The sequence below is a fragment of the Triturus cristatus genome, chromosome 1_1 (assembly GCF_964204655.1).
Source record: "Triturus cristatus chromosome 1_1, aTriCri1.1, whole genome shotgun sequence".
Classification (NCBI taxonomy): Eukaryota; Metazoa; Chordata; class Amphibia; order Caudata; family Salamandridae; genus Triturus; species Triturus cristatus.
This window is the reverse complement of record NC_140579.1, coordinates 121,411,824-121,430,985: the sequence shown is the minus strand read 5'-3', so window position 1 is coordinate 121,430,985 and position 19,162 is coordinate 121,411,824. Positions and strand designations below refer to the sequence as shown.

The window sequence follows — 19,162 nt, the reverse complement described above, 5'->3', positions numbered from 1 at the left end:
TCCTTCTGTCAAACTCAGATTTCTCATCACCCTCACTCCATCCTCTTCTGTGAAGTGGACATTTAGGCTTCTCGAAAGGTCACAAATTAGGTTTAGCTGGTGCTTAATTTGTGAAAGAAAGTGAGCTGTCACCCGAAGCTCTGCTCGGATTCCGTGTGTGAGTGCACTTAAACATCGATGCTCCAATACCAAGGTTGATCTTTAATCCACTACCAGACAAGCCCTGCCCCTGTTTTGCTGTCTTTTTCATCCTCTGTCTTTCTGATCTGTGCATTTTTCCCTCTCTTGAAACTTGGGTAAATGTTTTAAAAATATAAAAATAAGTGCCAGTGCTCCCCCCACCGCCAGCCACCGGATTAAATTAAGCACTGTTTGGCACCCTGTTCCTTTTTTAAACCAATTCTTGTCACTACATGTCTAGGGGTAAGGAAGAGGTTGAAAAATATTTTACTTCAGCGTGCAGTGGAGGGCACTTTGTGGTGTTTTTATATTTTATATAAATGACCCCTTGCACTTGAACCTGTATCAAGTTAAATACAACTAAGCCCTCAGATGGACGGAGCTCAGATACTGCAGAGCACCTTGTCCTGCTATGTACATGGTCACCCTGGGTAGTGCTTTTAAGAAACTGTTACCAGGGATATATGTTCGAGGCATATGAGCTGCAGAATTCATACTTTTGCATAGATCACCATCTGGTGTTGGACTCGGATACTTGCATCTTGTTGTTGTCTTGGAAGAAGTCTTTTGTAGTCACGAGATAGGTGACTTTTCCCTTGGACGATAGTGCGCATGAGCATCGACTCCATCCTAAGATTGTTTTTTCCCGCCATCGGGTTCGGATGTAACTTCAGCGCTCCGGTTTGGTACCGTATCTCCAAACTTTTTCGATGCGCAAACCATTGCAAACTCAACGGTATATTTTTCGTTCGCGTGCCTTTCGAAGCGATAACTCAATTACTCGATTATGATAGTCGACGCGGACCACAGGGCCTATCGACGCCATTCGGGCCTACGTTTAATGGAAAGAACTCCATTTAAAAAATGCCCCCAGTGTGCAGCTAAATTCCCACACAGCGACCAACACAAGGTCTGTAACCTTTGTCTCTCGCCAGAACACGGAAGAAAAAGATTGCCTAGCCTGCGCCTCCTTCCGTTCCAAGAAGACTATACGTGATCGCCGGGCTCGATGACCTGTTATGGCGCAACAGGCTGCACCGGTGCCACAAGACATCTTCGATAAAGGCCCCAACGTTCCAGAGGCAGAGGGTTCGGGAGATCTCGACATCGTCTCCGTAGCAGACGACTCCGATGACCACATCACTCCAGGTCAACGAGTGAGTACAACTGCCCCTGCCCCAACCCCACCCGAAAAACAAAAGGCTCCAGTCAAGACTTTGCCTGAAGGCCTTAGTCGCGACCGAAAGAAAACTTCCAAAACCCCGCCCCCGGCTCCAAAGACAAAGGAGAAGCCTTCCAACGGGTCGAGACCGAGCAAGTCGCATGTCAGTGGCCAAAAAGCACCGTGGGTGCCGAAATCGGGAACGCATCTTACTCCCACTGTCTCCACAAAGGCCTTGGCACCGAGCACTTCAGCACCGAAAGACCAAAAGACCTCGGATCCGACAAATCGCGAAAACCTTTGGATCCAAAAAAGGTTTACGACTCGACATCGAAGCCAAAGCACCCAAAAACCCCTTCTAAGGCTCCAGAGCACAAATTCAAGTCTCGTTCGAAACCGAAAAAGTCAGTGCCAAAAGCAGACGCCAATGAGAAAGAACTGTTTCAACCAAATCCTATCGATCCGAAACAAAAGACATTGCATGTGGACCCTAAAACAGGCCATATTGTCAGTCTCCCAGCCAAGAAGAGGAAATTGGACACCCCACACACTCCTGAGGTGCCTTTGAAGAAAAGAGACTTTGCAACTTCACCACTAAGACCCTCTTTTCCTGTTCTTCCTACTAAACCTTCTTCTCCTATATAGTCTCCCATACTTCCTCCATACTCACCACCACCACCACAGGATGATGATGACTTAGGGGGTGGGGATCCACATAATGACCCTTTTATTAATCCTGATGATGACACTAGGGACGATTACGATACACCTGTAGATCCTCCAGACCTTTCAGATTCAGATGCATACCCCACATAGCCATCTCCCCCAGATGACAGCATTGGGTTTAGTCAGCTCATTGATAGGGCTGCCCAATATTATGGTGTCCAAATGCATCCAGACCCCACAGAGGAAGACTAGGTAGATACCTTTGCACAGTCACAAAAGACAGTACAAACACTACCCATGCTCAAAGGGGTCATTAAACATGCACCGGACGTCTTCAAAGACCCTGTCAGGACCAGGATTCTCAATCCTTAGATTGATAAAAAGTATAAACCCGCCCCCAATGATCACACCTACATTAAAGGCCAACTCCCTTTAGATTCACTGGTAGTGACCAATGCATGGAAGTGTGCCAACTCTCAAACCTCCGGTGATGCTCCACCTCCAGATAAGGAGACCAAATTACTAGACGCCTCAGGCAAACTAGTTGCCTCTCAAGCAGCTAATCACTGGAGGATAGCTAATGCACAAGCATTGCTTGCCAGGTCTGATAGGGCTCACTATGACCAGCTTGAAGACCTAATGCAGCATTTGCCTGACCAATTTAAAGCCAAAGCCAATGATTCGATTCAGGAGGGCAATGCATCCATTAAATGTGCCCTCGATGCAGCAGACAACGCATCTAGATCTATCAACACTAGTGTGTTATTACGCAGACATGCATGGTTGCACATTTCTGGTTTCAAACAAGAAGTGCAAACTACTATACTGAATCAACCGTTCAATCAAGAACAACTTTTTGGCCCAGCTGTAGACACAGCTTTAGAGAAAATGAAAAAAGATACTGAGATTGCAAAATCTATGGGAGCATTACAGTCTCCTTCAACACAAGGCTCCTTTTGTTGCTTCTTTTTTCGGGGTGCATCCAAAATCATCAACACCGACACTGCTTCCTCCTCCTATAAAAACCCCACACAAACATCCCCCAGCTAGGGATATTTCAGAGGTGGGTCAAGAGGAAATAACAACAAAGGGAGAGGCCGAGGTAACAACACTCGCACCTCCCCCACTAACAAACAGTGACTTCCCACCAGACCATTCCACTCAGGTCGGAGGGAGACTCTCACAGTTCCTTCCTGTCTGGAATTCCATCACTACAGACAAGTGGGAAAGACAAATTATCCAGTATGGTTACTGCCAGGAACTTACTGCAACTCCCCCCAACATACCGCCCAAACAGTGCCCAATGTCCACAGAACATCTAACGCTCCTCAAACAGGAAGTTCTCTCACTTCTTCAAAAGCATGCAATAGAACCAGTTCCCTTACCGCATCAAGGGACAGGGGTTTACTACCTATAGTTCCTAATCCCCAAGAAGGACGGTACTCTCAGACCAATACTGGAACTCAGATCTCTCAATTTCTACATACAGTCGGATCATTTTCACATGATCACTCTTCAACAAGTCCTTCCACTGCTTCAAAAAGGCGACTTCCTTGCCACATTAGATCTCAAGGATGCCTACTTCCATATTCCCATACACCCCGCTCACAGGAAATATCTAAGGTTTCCAGTGGACGTCCAACACTATCAGTTCAAAGTCCTCCCATTCGATGTGACCACAGCACCCAGGGTCTTCACAAAGTGTCTTGCAGTGGTAGACGCACACTTGCGAAGACAGCAGTTTCATGTGTTTCCATACCTAGACGACTGGCTGATAAAAGCCAAGTCATACAACCAGTGTGTTCACCACACTTATCAAATGATTCAGCTGCTACACGACTTGTGGTTCACAATAAACTACACCAAGTCACACCTTCACCCCTCCTACATACATCAGTATCTAGGGGCCAAAATGGACACTTCCAAAGCTCTAGCATACCCCAATCCAGCCAGGATAGCCAGCATGCAAACCCTCATCACAAAATTTCAACCCCAACACTCCCTCCCAGCTTGAGTGTTTATGCAGCTCATAGGAATGATGGCCTCTTGCATTTTCCTTATACCTCACGCAAGACTTCAGATGCGCCCTTTACAGGAATGCTTAGCACGTCAGTGGAACCAGGCTCAAGGTCGACTTACAGATCTGGTGTTGGTGGACAGCCACACATATCGCTCTCTGCAGTGGTGGAACACACAAAACCTTTCCAGAGGGCGGCCGTTCCTAGAGCCAGTTCCACAGATAGTGCTAACAGCAGACGCATCACTCACCGGCTGGGCTCGCAGGTGGACGACTCAATAGAAAGTGCTCCACATCAATCACCTAGCATTACTAGCAATATTTCTAGCACTAAAATTATTCCAAACACATCTCCTCAACAAGACTGTCCTAGTCCGCACGGACAATATGACAGCAATGTATTACATACAGAAACAATGAGGAACGCGTTCTTTGCAGCTGTCTCATCTAGCGCAAAGCATATGGAGATGGGCCATTCCACAAAACATATATCTTCTGGCGGAACATCTTCCAGGAGTTCACAATCAGGTTGCGGATCTGCTAAGTCGGCAGACACAGCAGATCCACGAATGGGAACTTCATCCTCAAGTTCTTCAACCATTTTTCCAGATGTGGGGCCATCCAGACATAGATCTGTTCGCCATTCACGAAAACGCAAACCGCCCAACCTTCGCCGCCAGGTTTCCACACCCGTTGTCCAAGGGCAATGCGATATGGATGAACTGGTCAGGCAGATTTGTGTACGCTTTTCCACCGCTCCCACTCATTCCACTAGCAGTACGCAAGCTCAAATAACAGTCTCTCCAAAATGATCCTAGTTGCTCCCACATGGGCACAACAACCATGGTTCACAACACTCCTTGAACTCTCAGTACTTCCACACCAAAAAGTACGTCTCTCCCCAAAGCTGCTGACGCAGAACCATGGAGAGATACAGCACCCAGATCCAGCACAACTGAATCTAGCAATCTGGCTCCTGAAGTCCTAGAGTTCGGTTACCTTAACATCCCACTGGACTGTATGAACATTATCAAAGAAGCCAGATGTCCTACTACTAGAGCTTGCTATGCAGCCAAATGGAAGCGATTTGTAATTTACTGCAATAACAACAAAATTGATCCACTAGATGCTTCCATTCAGAACATCATTTGCTGCATAAATAATAATAATAATACGGAATTTTCGAAAGCGCGAACAGCTACCTCACAAGGAGGTGTCCCGGCGCTAGGAGAGCAGGCATGGCCACTGGGACCACTTTTGAGCACTTAGCGCGGTTGGGTGAAGAGCCAAGTCTTCAACATCTGCTTACAGCAGGATTCGGAGGGGGCCTGCTGAAGCGCTGGGGGCAGGGTATTCCATAGCGCCGCCACATTGGCCGAGAAGGTTCTTCCTCCCAGCCGAGCCCTTTTTGTTTGTGGAACTGCTAGCTGAACGCGGTAGTTGGAGCGGAGGGAGCGGGCCTGGGTGTATCTCGGCAACCGAGCTCTCAGGTAGTTTGGGCAGGTGTCATACAGAGATCTAAAGGCCAGCGTGAGTGCCTTGAATTTGATCCTGCTGGCTACTGGTAACCAGTGAAGTGAAAGAAGGTGCGGAGAGACTGAATGCTTGAATGGGATACGCATTGACAGTCTTGCAGCCGCATTCTGGACCATTTGCAACCGCTGAGTTAGGTACTTTGGCAAGCCTAGATAGAGGCCGTGAGCGTAATCCAGCCTTGATGTCACTGTGGCATGGATTACTGTTTTTCGGCAACCCTCTGGTAGGAGTCGCAGAATCTTCCGTAGATTCCTCAACTTGCACAGACAGCACCCAGCTACCTGCTGGATATGCGAGGCAAAGGACAGGCTATCGTCCCATCGCACCCCCAGATTTTTTGCCGATAGGCTGGGCGAAGGGGCTGGTCCCATCGCCGCCGGCCACCAAAGGTCCGAGGGTGGAGGGGAGCCTTTTCCACAGAAAATCACTTCCGTCTTGTCTGCATTAAGTTTTAATTTGTTGGTGTTCATCCAGCAAGCAATGTCTTGGAGACAGCCCTTAAAGCTTGAAAAGGCCGCCTCCGACACCTCCGAATACGGAAACACCAGTTGGGTGTCATCGGCATATGAGATTGCCTTGACCCCCCAATTGGCAATCAGCGTAAAAAGCGGAGCCAGGTAGATATTAAATAATAATGGGCTAAGTGCCGATCCCTGAGGGACGCCACAGCTGAGAACCTTAGGTGTTGAAGAGACGGTCCCCAGTGCCACCTTCTGGGTTCTCTGAGTCAGATACGACTGTATCCATCCCAGCGCCTGGTCCTGGAGGCCTACCTCTGCCAGTCGCTTTAACGTTACAACAAACAAATAATGGACGGAATGCTGACAATGCAGACATTCTCCCCCAGTCAAGAGATCTGGGTTAAATCCATCGTTCTTTTGCCCACTACGCCACCCCAGTTCAGACATGGCCATATGCAAATCAGTCTTGACTCTGTGCCTCCTGGGAACAGTCCAGCCCGAACTGCCAAGCCATGTCTTCCCTGGACCGGAATCAAGCATCCTAGGACCGGTTTCTGGCTATCAGCCGTCATCAGCCAGGATAGTTTGACTCCAGTGGCGTAGTAAGCACGGGACCCACGTCTGGGCATACCCATCCCACTTAGGGCGAAAAGCGTTACAACAAACAAATGATGGACGGAATGCTGACAATGCAGACATTCTCCCCCAGTCAAGAGATCTGGGTTAAATCCATCGTTCTTTTGCCCACTACGCCACCCCAGTTCAGACATGGTCATATGCAAATCAGTCTTGACCCTGTGCCTCCTGGGAACAGTCCAGCCCGAACTGCCAAGCCATGTCTTCCCTGGACCGGAATCAAGCATCCTAGGACCGGTTTCTGGCTATCAGCCGTCATCAGCCAGGATAGTTTGACTCCAGTGGCGTAGTGAGCTTTAACAGCCTCATGTGGTCCACCGTATCAAAAGCACCCGATAGATCCAGGAGCACCAGCACGGCTGAGTCTCCCGCATCCATCGACCACCTCACTGACTCTGCCACCTCGATTAGTGCTGTCTCGGTACTAAAACCGGGTCTAAAGCCTGACTGCGTCTCATGCAGTATCCTATTTTCCTCCGTAAATTTACTTAACTGCCGCTGGATTACTTTCTCAAGCATTTTGCCCGGCGCTGCCAGCAGGGAAATCGGACGAAGGTTACTAAGGTCCGTGGGATCCCCATTTGGTTTTTTCTTTAATGGGAGGAGGGTGGCGTGTTTCCATATCTCCGGGAACACCCCGGAGGAGATGGACATATTCCAGATGTGCTGTATAGTGGGAGCCACAAAGTCAGCCATTGTGCTCCAGAGCTTAGGTGGGCAGGGGTCGTCAAGTGACCCTGACTTACAGCATCTTAGTTCCTGCATGACCGACGTCAGAGCGATAGGCTGAAATTGAGCCAGAGTTTCACCAGCCACCTCTTTGGCAGCCAGATCCGTCTTCACAGTCCTCCTCTCAGGGCCGAAGGACTCATAAACCCGCTTAATTTTGCAGTCAAAGAATTCTGAAATGCTATCGCACAATGTGGCCGACGGGGGTACCTCCCTCTCAATACACCTGGGTTTGAAAAAGGACTGTACCACCTTAAAGATTTCCTTGCTCGAGTGTTCTGCCTGCTGAATCGACGTCGCAAAGAACTGTTTTTTGGCCTTTCTAACAGCCTTCTGCAGTTTTTTGGAGGCTTCCTTGTATCGGGCTTTTTCCAGGGTCCCATATTTTACCCTCCGGAGCCTCTCTAGCCTCTTACACGCTGCCTTCTCTACTCTAAGGTCCTGTGAAAACCAAGGAGCGGAAGGGGATTCCCTCTTGGACATTGCACGTTTTGCCGGTGCAATGGACGACACCATGTTCCCAATCCAGTCATTAAACAGCTGTGCATCTGTATTGACATTCGAGGTTAGGGTTGGTTTATTCTGAGCCAGAACTGGGCCCATATTGGCAGGGACTAGCTTCTTCCATTGTCTCCTCATAAAGGAGCACTTGCTTGTCACAGGTCTATCGGCCACTAAATTTATTTTAAATGGAATAAGCGAATGGTCTGACCAAACTAACGGCAGTGCCTCCTCCACCGCCACATTTTTAAAGTTGGAGAAAATTAAATCAAGCGTATGACCCGCTCTATGTGTGGGGACATCGTTGATTAGTCTCAAATTGGCTGCATTCAATGTGGCCCTTAGTGTCTCTGCAGGGACGCAGGCCTCATTATCCACATGGATGTTAAAATCCCCTGCTGTGAGGAAATGAGGATGAAGGAGGGAGCTCTGAACGATCACATCCATCAGAGCTGTCAGGTTGGGGTTATCCCCACCAGGAGGGCGATATATAACTAGTCCCGCTAGGGATAGCTGAGGACCCACCTGAAGGCAGAAGTGTAGTCCCTCCAGTCCCGGAATCAGGGTTGGAGCGGAGGATGTTAGTGTAAACTGCTCCTTAAATATAACAGCCACACCCCCTCCTCTTCTAGCACCTGCCCGGTTAGAAAAACACATTTTGTAGCCTGGGGATACCGCCAGCGCGATGGCGGTCACATTGTCCTCATTGAGCCAGGTCTCTGTTAAAAACAGGGCATCCCACTCATGACCTTCCAATAGCAGCCAAATATTGTCTGCATGCTTGGCTAGGGATCTACAATTCAAAAGGCCAGCTCTGAAACCTCTGCAAATGAGCGGCCTGGGCTTGGTATACCCCTCCGCCCCCACACCGCCCATCGCTCCCAAAGGTTTCCCACAAGCCCGACATGCCTGAGGGAGGGTGACAGACCTTAGGTCTGTCCTATGAGCGCAACACTCAGCAACCGTGTTAAGCGCCCACAGATCTTCCCGCGACCACACGATTCTCACCTCTGACGCCCCCTCACTGGCAGCATGCCTGGCCCCGGCCGCAGACTGGTCGCGGACGGGCGCAGACGGGCTTGCCTCAGGCGTGCCTTCGGCACGCCAGCGGTGCGCCCGCTGCGCGCGCACGTGCCATGTGAGGTTAAGTACTGGTTAGCCCTGGAGCGCTAGAGCGCGATTCGCGATCCCACCCAAGATGGCGGCCGCAGTTGATCGTTGCTAACTCGGCAAGACTGTGCCCCGTAGGAAGTGCTGAAGTGCAGGTAAGTGGTGTGATACCACAATCAGAGCAGAAGACAATGACCCCAGAAGCAGCAGGAAGAGTTAACTGGAAACGTTAAATTAAAATCCTAAAAGCAAATCGCAGCAGTACAGTTAAAATACTTGACAGGATAAAAATCGTACCGCAAATGCACTGCGCAAGCCAGCGCTTCTCCCGGCTCAAGCCTCAAGAGAATCCAGCGCTGCGCGCACGCGCCATGTGAGGTTACGTACTGGTTAGCCCTGGAGCGCTAGAGTGCGATTCGCGATCCCACCCAAGATGGCGGCCGCAGTTGATCGTCGCTAACTCGGCAAGACTGTGCCCCGTAGGAAGTGCTGAAGTGCAGGTAAGTGGTATGATACCACAATCAGAGCAGAGCACAATGACCCCAGAAGCAGCAGGAAGAGTTAACTGGAAACGTTAAATTAAAAATCCTAAAAGCAAATAGCAGCAGTACAGTTAAAATACTTGACAGGATAAAAATCGTACCGCAAATGCAGTGAGAGAATCAGAGTCAAGAGAATCCAGCATCTACAAAGATGTAATCTAGCATACTCATCCATAAGATTACATCTGGCTGCTCTTGCTGCCTACCTGCAAAACAGACAACATTTGTCATTGTTCAGGGTACCTGCTATCAAAGCCTTTATGGAAGGCCTGAAAAGGATAATTCCTCCCAGACTGCCACCCTCTCCAGTGTGGAACCTAAACATTGTCCTTACTAGGCTCATGGGTCCCCCATTTGAGTCTTTACACAAATGTGAACTGCAGTCCCTTACATGGAAAGTAGATTTCCTTGTAGCAATCACCTCTCTCAGGAGAGTAAGTGAGATCCAGGCTTTAATCATACAAGAACCATGCTTAGAAATACATGGTAACAAGGTGGTTCTTAGAATAAATCCAAAATTCCTTCCCAAAGTAATCTCTGCTTTTCATCTTATTCAATTGGTTGAATTACCAGTGTTTTTCCAAAATCCAGATTCCGTAGCAGAAAGAGCTCTTCCCACACTTGACGTCAAAAGAGCTATACTTAATTACATTGACAGGACTAAACATTTTAGAAAGGCAAACCAACTGTTTGTAGCTTTCTCTCCACCGCTTAAAGGAAACCCTATCTCCAAAGCTGGGATTGCCAGGTGGATAGTCAAATGCATTCAGATATGCTACCAGAAAGCAAAACGCACATTAACAATTCCCCCTAGAGCGCACTCAACACACAAACTAGGGGCTTCCATGGCATTCTTAGGAAACATTCCCCTAGAAGATATTTGTAAAGCAGCAACATGGTCTACTACACACAAACCTTCATCAAACACAATTGTGTAGACGTGCAGGCGAAGCAACAGGCTTCAGTAGGCCAGGCTTTTCTTAAAACACTTTTTCAAACCACTGCAACCGATACAGGCGAGCACTGCTAGGGGAGACACTGCTGTACAGTCTATGCACAGTGTACCATCTGCAGCTCATATGCCTCGAACGAAAAATGCTACTTACCAGTATGCATCTGTTCTTGGCATGTAGAGCTGCAGAATATCATACTCCCACCCGCCTCCCCGTAACCTATATCTGTTCCAGTATTATCTTACTTAGATACATTCACATGGACATCTTTTCTGTTTCTTACAAACTCCATAATTTCCCATCATGGCGAAAAACAATCAGAGGATGGAGTGGATGCCCATGCGCACTATCGTCCAAGGGAGGAGTACCCTATCTTGTGACTACAAAAGACTTCTTCTAAGACAACAACAAGGTGCAAGCATCCGAACCCAACACCAGATGGCGATCTATGCAAAAGTATGATATTCTGCAGCTCTATAGGCCAAGAACAGATGCATACTGGTAAGTTGCATTTTCCTTCCTTCAAAGCAGGTCCTACTCTGTAGCACTCAGCCCAGGCCTCTCCAGACCTCTCTCTGTCTCCAAGAGAAACCCAGTTCCATGCAGCCTGAACGTTCTGCTGTGACACACCTGCTCACAGCCCTGCCTTTTGAGTCACATGACCAGGTCACTGAGGCTCTCCACCTCAAGCACATCCATCCCAAGTGCACACATTCTTAAAGAGCAATGCAGCAGCGACAAGGAGGATTGTAAGCACAGTCCAGCTGGAACTTACACCACCAGGACCACCCAGGAGTGGCTCCCAGGTCATTGCCATTTATTTACAGTGTGATTTGGTGCAATCATGGGGTTTGGAGACAGCGTGGGGTCTAACGGTGCTCTTATATGACACAAGACTTATAGCACAATAAAGTGGTACCTCTGCCAGTCGCCTTTGTTCTTGAGGGCACGGCGACATACTTGTGGCTGCCCTTGCTCTTCTGAGACTCCACAGGTGACCCTGTGAGATGGGCAGCTCCTCTAGCTTCTCCTGTTTCCTCTACTGAGTTTCCGTTTCAGTCCTTTACTCTTGCTAGTCTTTTGTAAAGCATCCCGACAATCCGAAGTTAGTACGCAAGGGCTCTGTGGCCCAAACACACATCCTGGGGCCATTTACAAGCTGGTCTACTCCGCTCCAGGGATCCCAGAAATGTTAGCCGCCCGAATAGCATCTTTCCTGTTTGGCAAGGAATTTCCATTTTTAAATAAAGCCTAACTTTGGTTGAGCCTGACTTCAAGGAAGTCCCCTTGTGTGGACAAATTGTAAACTTGGTTGAACTTTGCACATGTAATATAGAATTTAGAATATGGGGGAAATGGATTCTCTGGTGGATTGCAGCAGGAGTGGATTGGAAAGCTGTAAGCTGGAGGTAACCCACCGGACAGAATAAACTTGGCTATTTATCTACTATATCTTTGGTGAATCTTTACACTAATACTGGCCCCTTTGGACCAGTATGTTTGGCATTTAGTGAACGGCACCAGCCCAAAGAGATGTCTTCAGAGGCATGGCTTCCTATAAGGGTTTGTACCACATCCTAGGGACTGGAGAATAATCCTTTTCTATGACCCATACGCGTTGTGGGAGGAAGGTGAGCGAGCAGGCTGGCTTGACTGGGAAGGGACCAGAGTAAGGTCCAGCTGACGCAATTCCGCTTGGTGGCTGAAGAATTTGAGCGACCAAGGACTCCTCAATGACCTTGCAGACCACATAGCCGGGACCAACCTAAAAACCAGAAGAGTGGCCGGAGGTCGAGGACTGCGAGTGTGGCAGCTACTCAGACCATCACTGCTGCTCGGGGTTGGCATATTTGGCTGGTTCCAGTGCTAGGCGCACACAAAGGTTTTTCCTGTTTACTTGAGTGTTGGGATGGATTCCTCTTGGCTATGCACTGTCACCCTAGCTCTGGAATGGTTTAGTCTCCACTGTAAACCAGTTTAAAATTGCAGTTGACTCCAAACTCTGAGTTCTTTTTGCGCACCAGCTGCTTGTGTATCCTTCAAGTGCCGTCGCCAACAGAGGTTAGACCTTGGCTGCGCATTCTAAGAATTGAGCCCCTGAGGTTTGGAAGCTCATGCGACCCCGTTGTGGGTGCCTGCTCCCATCCATCACCCTGTATTCTTGCTTCAGCTGTAAGACTAGTTAGGTTTCCAACTGGTATCATCTGCTATGCTTAGTTTGTGCCGGTGGTTGCTGATGGTAGATACAGACAATTATTTTGGGACCAAGATTTGCTTTCGGAGCAAGTGACAAAAAGGGAGAAAATCGGAAAAGGAGGAAGAGAAAGGTGAGAAATTTGAGACAAAGGGAGAAAGTAGCATTGCAAAAGAACCTGCAATAATGAGGTAAAGAGACCGAGAGTAGAGGTGGTGGGACAAAGACGTGAGCTAGAATTAAGACTAGGACGCCTCGTTATGTGGCAACGCGAGCATCGGAAGTAGCGGAAAAGGGATCTTAGAATAGCCTTTTGGCTTCTGCACTTCTCTTTTAACAAACTGGACACTGGTCCTCCCTGGCCTACACCCAGTGCACTGGACCCCTCCACCCCTGACCACTGGACCCCACCACCCCTGACCACTGGACCCCACAACCCCTGACCACTGGACCCCATCACCCTTGACAACCCAGTGCACTGGACCCCACCACCCCCTGAGCACTGGACCCCAGCACCCCTGAAAATCCAGTGCTCTGGGCCCCACCACTCCCTGAGCACTGGACCCCAACACCCCTGGCCACTGGACCCCACTACCCCTGAAAACCCAATGCACTGGACCCCACCACCCCTGATCACTGGACTCCACCACCCCTGACAACCCAGTGCACTGGACCCCACCACCCCCTGAGCACAGATCTCCACCACCCCTGACCACTGGACCCATGGTAGCCATTTAAAATGAAACCTCTGGAACCCACCACCCTTGACCACCCAGTGTACTGGACCCCACCACCTCTGACCTCTGGATCCCACCACCCAGTGCACTGGACCCCACCACCCCTGACAACTGGACCCATGGTATCCATATTAAATGAAACCTCTGGACTCCACCACCCCTGACCACCCAGTGCACTGGACCCCAACACCCCTGACTACTGGACTCACCACCCCTGACCACTGGACCCCACCGCCCCTGACTACTGGACCCCACCACTCCATACTACCCAGTGCACTGGACCCCACCACCCCTGACAACTGGACCCATGGTAGCCATGTTAAATGAAACCTCTGGACCCCACCACCCCTGACCACCCAGTGCACTGGACCCCACCACCCCTGACCACTGGACCTCACCACCCCTGACCACCCAGTGCACTGGACCCCACCACCCCTGACCACTGGACCCATGATAGCTATTTTAAATAAGACCTCTGGACACCCCAGCCCCTGACCATCAAGTGTACTGGGCCCCACCACCTCTGACATCTGGATCCCACCACCCTGACCACTGGACCCCACCACCCCTGACCACTGGACCCCACCACCCCTGACCACTGGACCCCACCACCCCTGACCACTGGACCCCACCACCCTTGACCACTGGACCCCACCACCCCTGACCACTGGACCCCACCACCCTTGACCACTGGACCCCACCACCCCTGACCACCCAGTGCACTGGACCTCACCACCCCATACCACTTGACCCATGGTAGCCATGTTAAATGAGACCTCTAGACCCGACCGCCCTGACCAACGAGTGCACTGGACTGCACCATCCCTGACCACTGGACCGCACCATCCCTGACCACTGGACCCATGGTAGCCATATTAAATGAGACCTTGTTCGATGGGCGTGTGGCGCTGTAAAATGCATTTTTGGACTCCGCTGCTTGGTTGTGCGTGTTTGGGCTTTTGCATTTTTTCGAATGACTTGAATCCCACAGGTACAAATGGACTCTCTTGTCTACTCTGGTATCAGAGCTGCTGAAACTTTGGTCCGAGATGAAATGTATTTTAGCAACTGTGATAATGTTTGCATTCCCCCTGGCACCTCTGCCCAACTAGTTAGGTTAAACAAACATTGTCGCAAACCTGAGACCTCAACAGGAAACTCAAACACGTCAGATTATGATTGTCGATGGGCCCCGTGGACTGGAATCGTAGTGCCTCTCTGCATACAAAGCACAATAATGATTAGGGTTGTGTCTTGCCCTACATCCAGATAATAATTGCCATGTTCTACTCACGCCGCTTCCTTTCATACGTAAGACCTGTGTCAAGACTTTCATTGCGCATGTTATTTACTCCGTCGTGCAGCATTGGGTTTCTTGACTGCGCCCACCGCAGCCTCCGTTCCCTAGGGTCCGCTCTAGCCTCTCCCAGAGAGAGTAACTTGGTTATCCAGTTGGAGCTCTGTGGTACAGGTGAGCACGAGACCACGTAGTGAGCTACAGTAACGACCATGAGTACTGCCCAGTAACCACTGACACCCCAAGAAAGAGCAGGCGGAGGATGGAAAGAAGGGGGGGTATGAGAGCCCGGCTCTGCCGTCTTTTTTACTAGGATTACGCTATAGAAGAACCACATACATGTGAGTATACATACATACGTACCTACATACCTGCTTGCTTACATAAAGAATGCACTATTCACTCATTCAAAGCGAGGAAGGGGAAAGTAGACGAGAAGAGAAAAATACGGAAGGCATAGAAAACTGATGAGGAAAATGGAATGGGCAACCCCTGCAGTGGTGTGTGGAGAAAGGTTTGAGGGGTGGATCCCCCCTCTTCAGTAGAAACACTCCAAAAGCCAGATTTAATGGGAATAGACTATTAAACAATACAACAAAACTGCAGTTGCCTATAAAACATTTTACCCAAAATGAATGACACCAACTAAATGTGGTATGGACCCTGTTCCTCATCTGTGCTGTCTCCCATTCTCCTCACGCCCTCCTTTCTGCATCCCCTCACCCTCCCATGCTCCCCAGCCCCTTCTGCACTGTCCCATACTTTCTGCATCCCATCACCCTCCCATTCTCCTCACCCCTTCTGCATTGTCCCCTCCTTTCTGCATCCCATCACCCTCCCATTCTCCTCACCCCTTCTGCATTGTCCCCTCCTTTCTGCATCCCATCACCCTCCCATTCTCCTCACCCACTTCTGCACTGTCCCCTCCTTTCAGCATCCACCCACCCTCCCATTATCCTCACCCCCTTCTGCATTGTCCCCTCCTTTCTGCATCCACCCACCCTCCACTTCTCCTCACCCCCTTCTGCACTGTCCCCTCCTTTCTGCATCCACCCACCCTCCCATTCTCCTCACCCCCCCCATTCCTCCTCACCCCCTTCTGCACTGTCCCCTCCTTTCGGCATCCACCCACCCTCCCATTCTCCTCACCCCTTTCTGCATTGTCCCCTCCTTTCTGCATCCACCCACCCTCCACTTCTCCACACCCCCTTCTGTACTGTCCCCTCCTTTCTGCATCCACCCACCCTCCCATTCTCCTCACTCCCTTCTCCATTGTCCCTTCCTTTCTGCATCCACCCACCCTCCCATTGTCCTCACCCCCTTCTGCACTGTCCCCTCCTTTCTACATCCATCCACCCTCCCATTCTCCTCACCCCCTTCTGCACTGTCCCCTCCTTTCTACATCCATCCACCCTCCCATTCTTCTCACCCCCTTCTGCACTGTCCCCTCCTTTCTACATCCATCCATCCACCCTCCCATTCTTCTCACCCCCTTCTGCACTGTCCCCTCCTTTCTACATCCACCCACCCTCTCATTCTCCTCACCCCCTTCTGCACTGCCCCCCCTTTTTGCATCCACCCACTCTCTCATTCTCCCCACCCCTTCTGCACTGTCCCCTTCCTTTCTATATCCACCCACCCAGCCATTCTTCTCACCCCCTTCTGCACTGCAGCCTCCTTTCTGCGTCCACCTACCCTCCCATTCTGCTCAGTTCATTACTGCCTCTCCTACACTTTCATTTTCCTGGTACGCAGTTTGCAATCATTTTCAAAGTATAGCCCAGTTTTAGACACCCGAGACTCTCTTACCAAGTACAGGCTTAGTACCAACCTGTTTCGGCAAACGCAGTGGACTGTAACCCACGAACCACCTGTGCACAACATAAGGATGGTGCATTCTGGGCAACAATCAGACCTGTGAGACTTAAAGGATAATTTGTTGTGAGTTCCTGAATCTTCTTTCGCTGTGAGTGGACACACAAGAATCCACAGTACAGAACTCCTAAAACTTCATTGTGATGAATGTCCATACCTAGTGCTGAGAACACGTATTGATCTAACTCTGAAAAGTAGCGATATAGTGGCAACGAAATCAATGTATATGCTAAGTATTAAAAAGAATCGTAACAGTGGTTCAGGAGTTCATTGCATGGAGTGATGGACCCGTCTCTGTGGTCCCACCCTGCCTTCTAGCCTTTCTCTAAGCTGGCTTAGCATCAAAAGTGCCAGGCTGACTTTCTTGAGTGGACCTCCAGCACACAGACCTTAGCCAACAACAGGCACTCTACCTCTGTACCCCGAGAAGCTTGTTCTGTTTCTCTGTGTTTCAGGTGTGGCTTTTCAAGAAAGCTGATGAGGTCTGGCTGGCTCTGAGACTCGCGCATCTTTCACCAAGGATGAGTCGAAGATTCCTCTCTGCGTGACACTTGTTTGGCCTAAGCTTAAATACCCTTTTCTGGTTATTTTGAATTAGGCAGGCCTCACAATGAATGATGTCAAATGCAAGGATTAACAAATTAATCTTGTTGCCCCTCCATTTAATTCTAGATCTCATTTTAAATCATGTAGATTTCAATAATTGATGCAGTATAAACCTATTAAATAGCAAATGTTTTACAGGTACAAACCGTTCCAAATGCAACATATGTTTATAATTGGGAAAGGTGCACTCAAATGAATTGGCATCTGAATACAGGAAGCAGAAAAGCACAAGCTTACATCATTCCATTCACTCCATGCCATAGAGTTCTGTTTTCGTTTACTTCCCCCTCTCTTGTCTCACCTCAGTCTCTCCATAGCCTTCTAATTTTCCTCTGGTTTTACCATCACTTTCTCTCATTCTTTCTTCCTTCTCTGTTTTCACCATCCTTTCCTCTTTCTTTTTTACATTTCCTCTTCTGGTCTTGCCTTCACTTTCTCTCTCATCACACTTCGTCCAATCTCATCATCACTTCCTCTCCATTAGTTTTTATTCTTTCCTCCAATCTCACCATTACTTTTCTCCCTTTTCGTGTGTCTTACCATCGCTTCCTCTCCCTTCTCCTTTCCCTCCTTTGATGTCACTATCGCTTTCCTTTTTTCTCCTTTCCCTACTCTGATTTCACCCCCACTTGCTCTCCCTTCTCTTCTCTCTTTGCTAGCCTCACCATTCATTGCTCTCCCTTCTTTTCCTTGTTCTCACCATCAATTTTTCTCCCTCTGGTGCCCTCAGGAGTCTGTGAAGCCGGCGCTGAAAACCAGAGACCTCTCCCGAATGGAAGGTGTCCAGCAGGTGCTATACTGGTGCTCGGAGCTGGCTCTGAGGCTCCTCTCTCCGTTCATGCCTTTCCTCACCGAGGAGCTCTGGCAGCGCCTTCCTCGGCACAGCGGTGACTCTTCGCCCAGCATCTGCGTGGCTCCGTACCCCTGCGGCGAGCAGCTGGTGAGTTGGTGGGTTAAAGGCGCAATGGATGACCTTAAGGAACCAGGACAGGTCACCTCTGCGGATACTCATTACGTGTGTTCCATCTCCACAGGCTCATTGGCGCCAGCCTCAGGTGGAGACCGACTTCCTGTTCATTCAGGAAGTGGTGCGTGTCATCCGGTCACTCAGGGTGATGTACCAGCTGAGCAAGGCCCGACCTGAGGGTGAGCAGAGCAGTCAGCCATGATGAGTGGGTGAAACTCCGGTCAAAGTGAGAGGCGATTAATAGCCCCAATGTCATGCCTCTTTATTTTACACCACGGAGTGACCGCAGTAATGCACACCTTCACGAACCCTAAAGGCAGATTATTATTATTATTAATAAACTGAATTTTGTAAGGCGCTCAGCTACCTCAAAAGATTTCCCGGAACCAATCGGTAGGAGAAAAAAGAGCGGAACAGGGAATCAGAGATTGAACAACGAGTCTTCAGACTTTTACGGAATCTACCATTTGTGGTTTCCTCGCGTAAAGTGAGAGGCACGGAATCCCATAGAGTGGGACCAAGATATCTCTATTTGCTTTATGCTTGCCCGCCTTATTCCATTTTTGTGTTTTTGCATCTTGACAAATTTGTGTTTAAAATTCACAATTAATCTCTAACTGTTTATTTTCATGCACAGTTGCTGGGGTTCCAACTCTCTCCTGGTCTGGCAGTCCTTCGGGAATTTGTGATTTGTTGCACCACACACACACGTCTTGCTTATGTAGGGCACTTTTTCCCAGAGAGAGTTTCCCAGTCCCCTCTAGTATGAAATTTAGGAGGTCTGATAAAAGATTCCATCGTAATGGTATGGTGGAATGGTACTAAAGAAGGATAAGGCGGTGATGTGGAAGGTGGCGTGCTGAGCAGCGGAGTCCAACATTGGCTCATAAGTGAACGTCAAAAGCGTAAACAGCCAGACCATCTTGGCCTGGGCCAGCGGAAGAAGGCTTGTGTATATGAGCAGAGTACTGCATCGAGATATCTTGGTTCAGG

At 49.4% G+C, this 19,162-nt stretch overlaps 1 protein-coding gene across 4 annotated transcripts in view; it reads left to right on the top strand.

The window, feature by feature from the left end:
• VARS2 (valyl-tRNA synthetase 2, mitochondrial) overlaps positions 1-19,162 on the top strand; it is a 234,331-nt gene that overhangs the window by 197,779 nt on the left and 17,390 nt on the right. For all 4 annotated transcript variants that reach the window (XM_085613745.1, XM_085613770.1, XM_085613753.1 and 1 more), the window contains 2 exons: positions 17,933-18,142; positions 18,237-18,348. In XM_085613745.1, the coding sequence (XP_085469871.1) occupies positions 17,933-18,142; positions 18,237-18,348 (322 nt within the window). The remainder of the gene's footprint in view (positions 1-17,932; positions 18,143-18,236; positions 18,349-19,162) is intronic.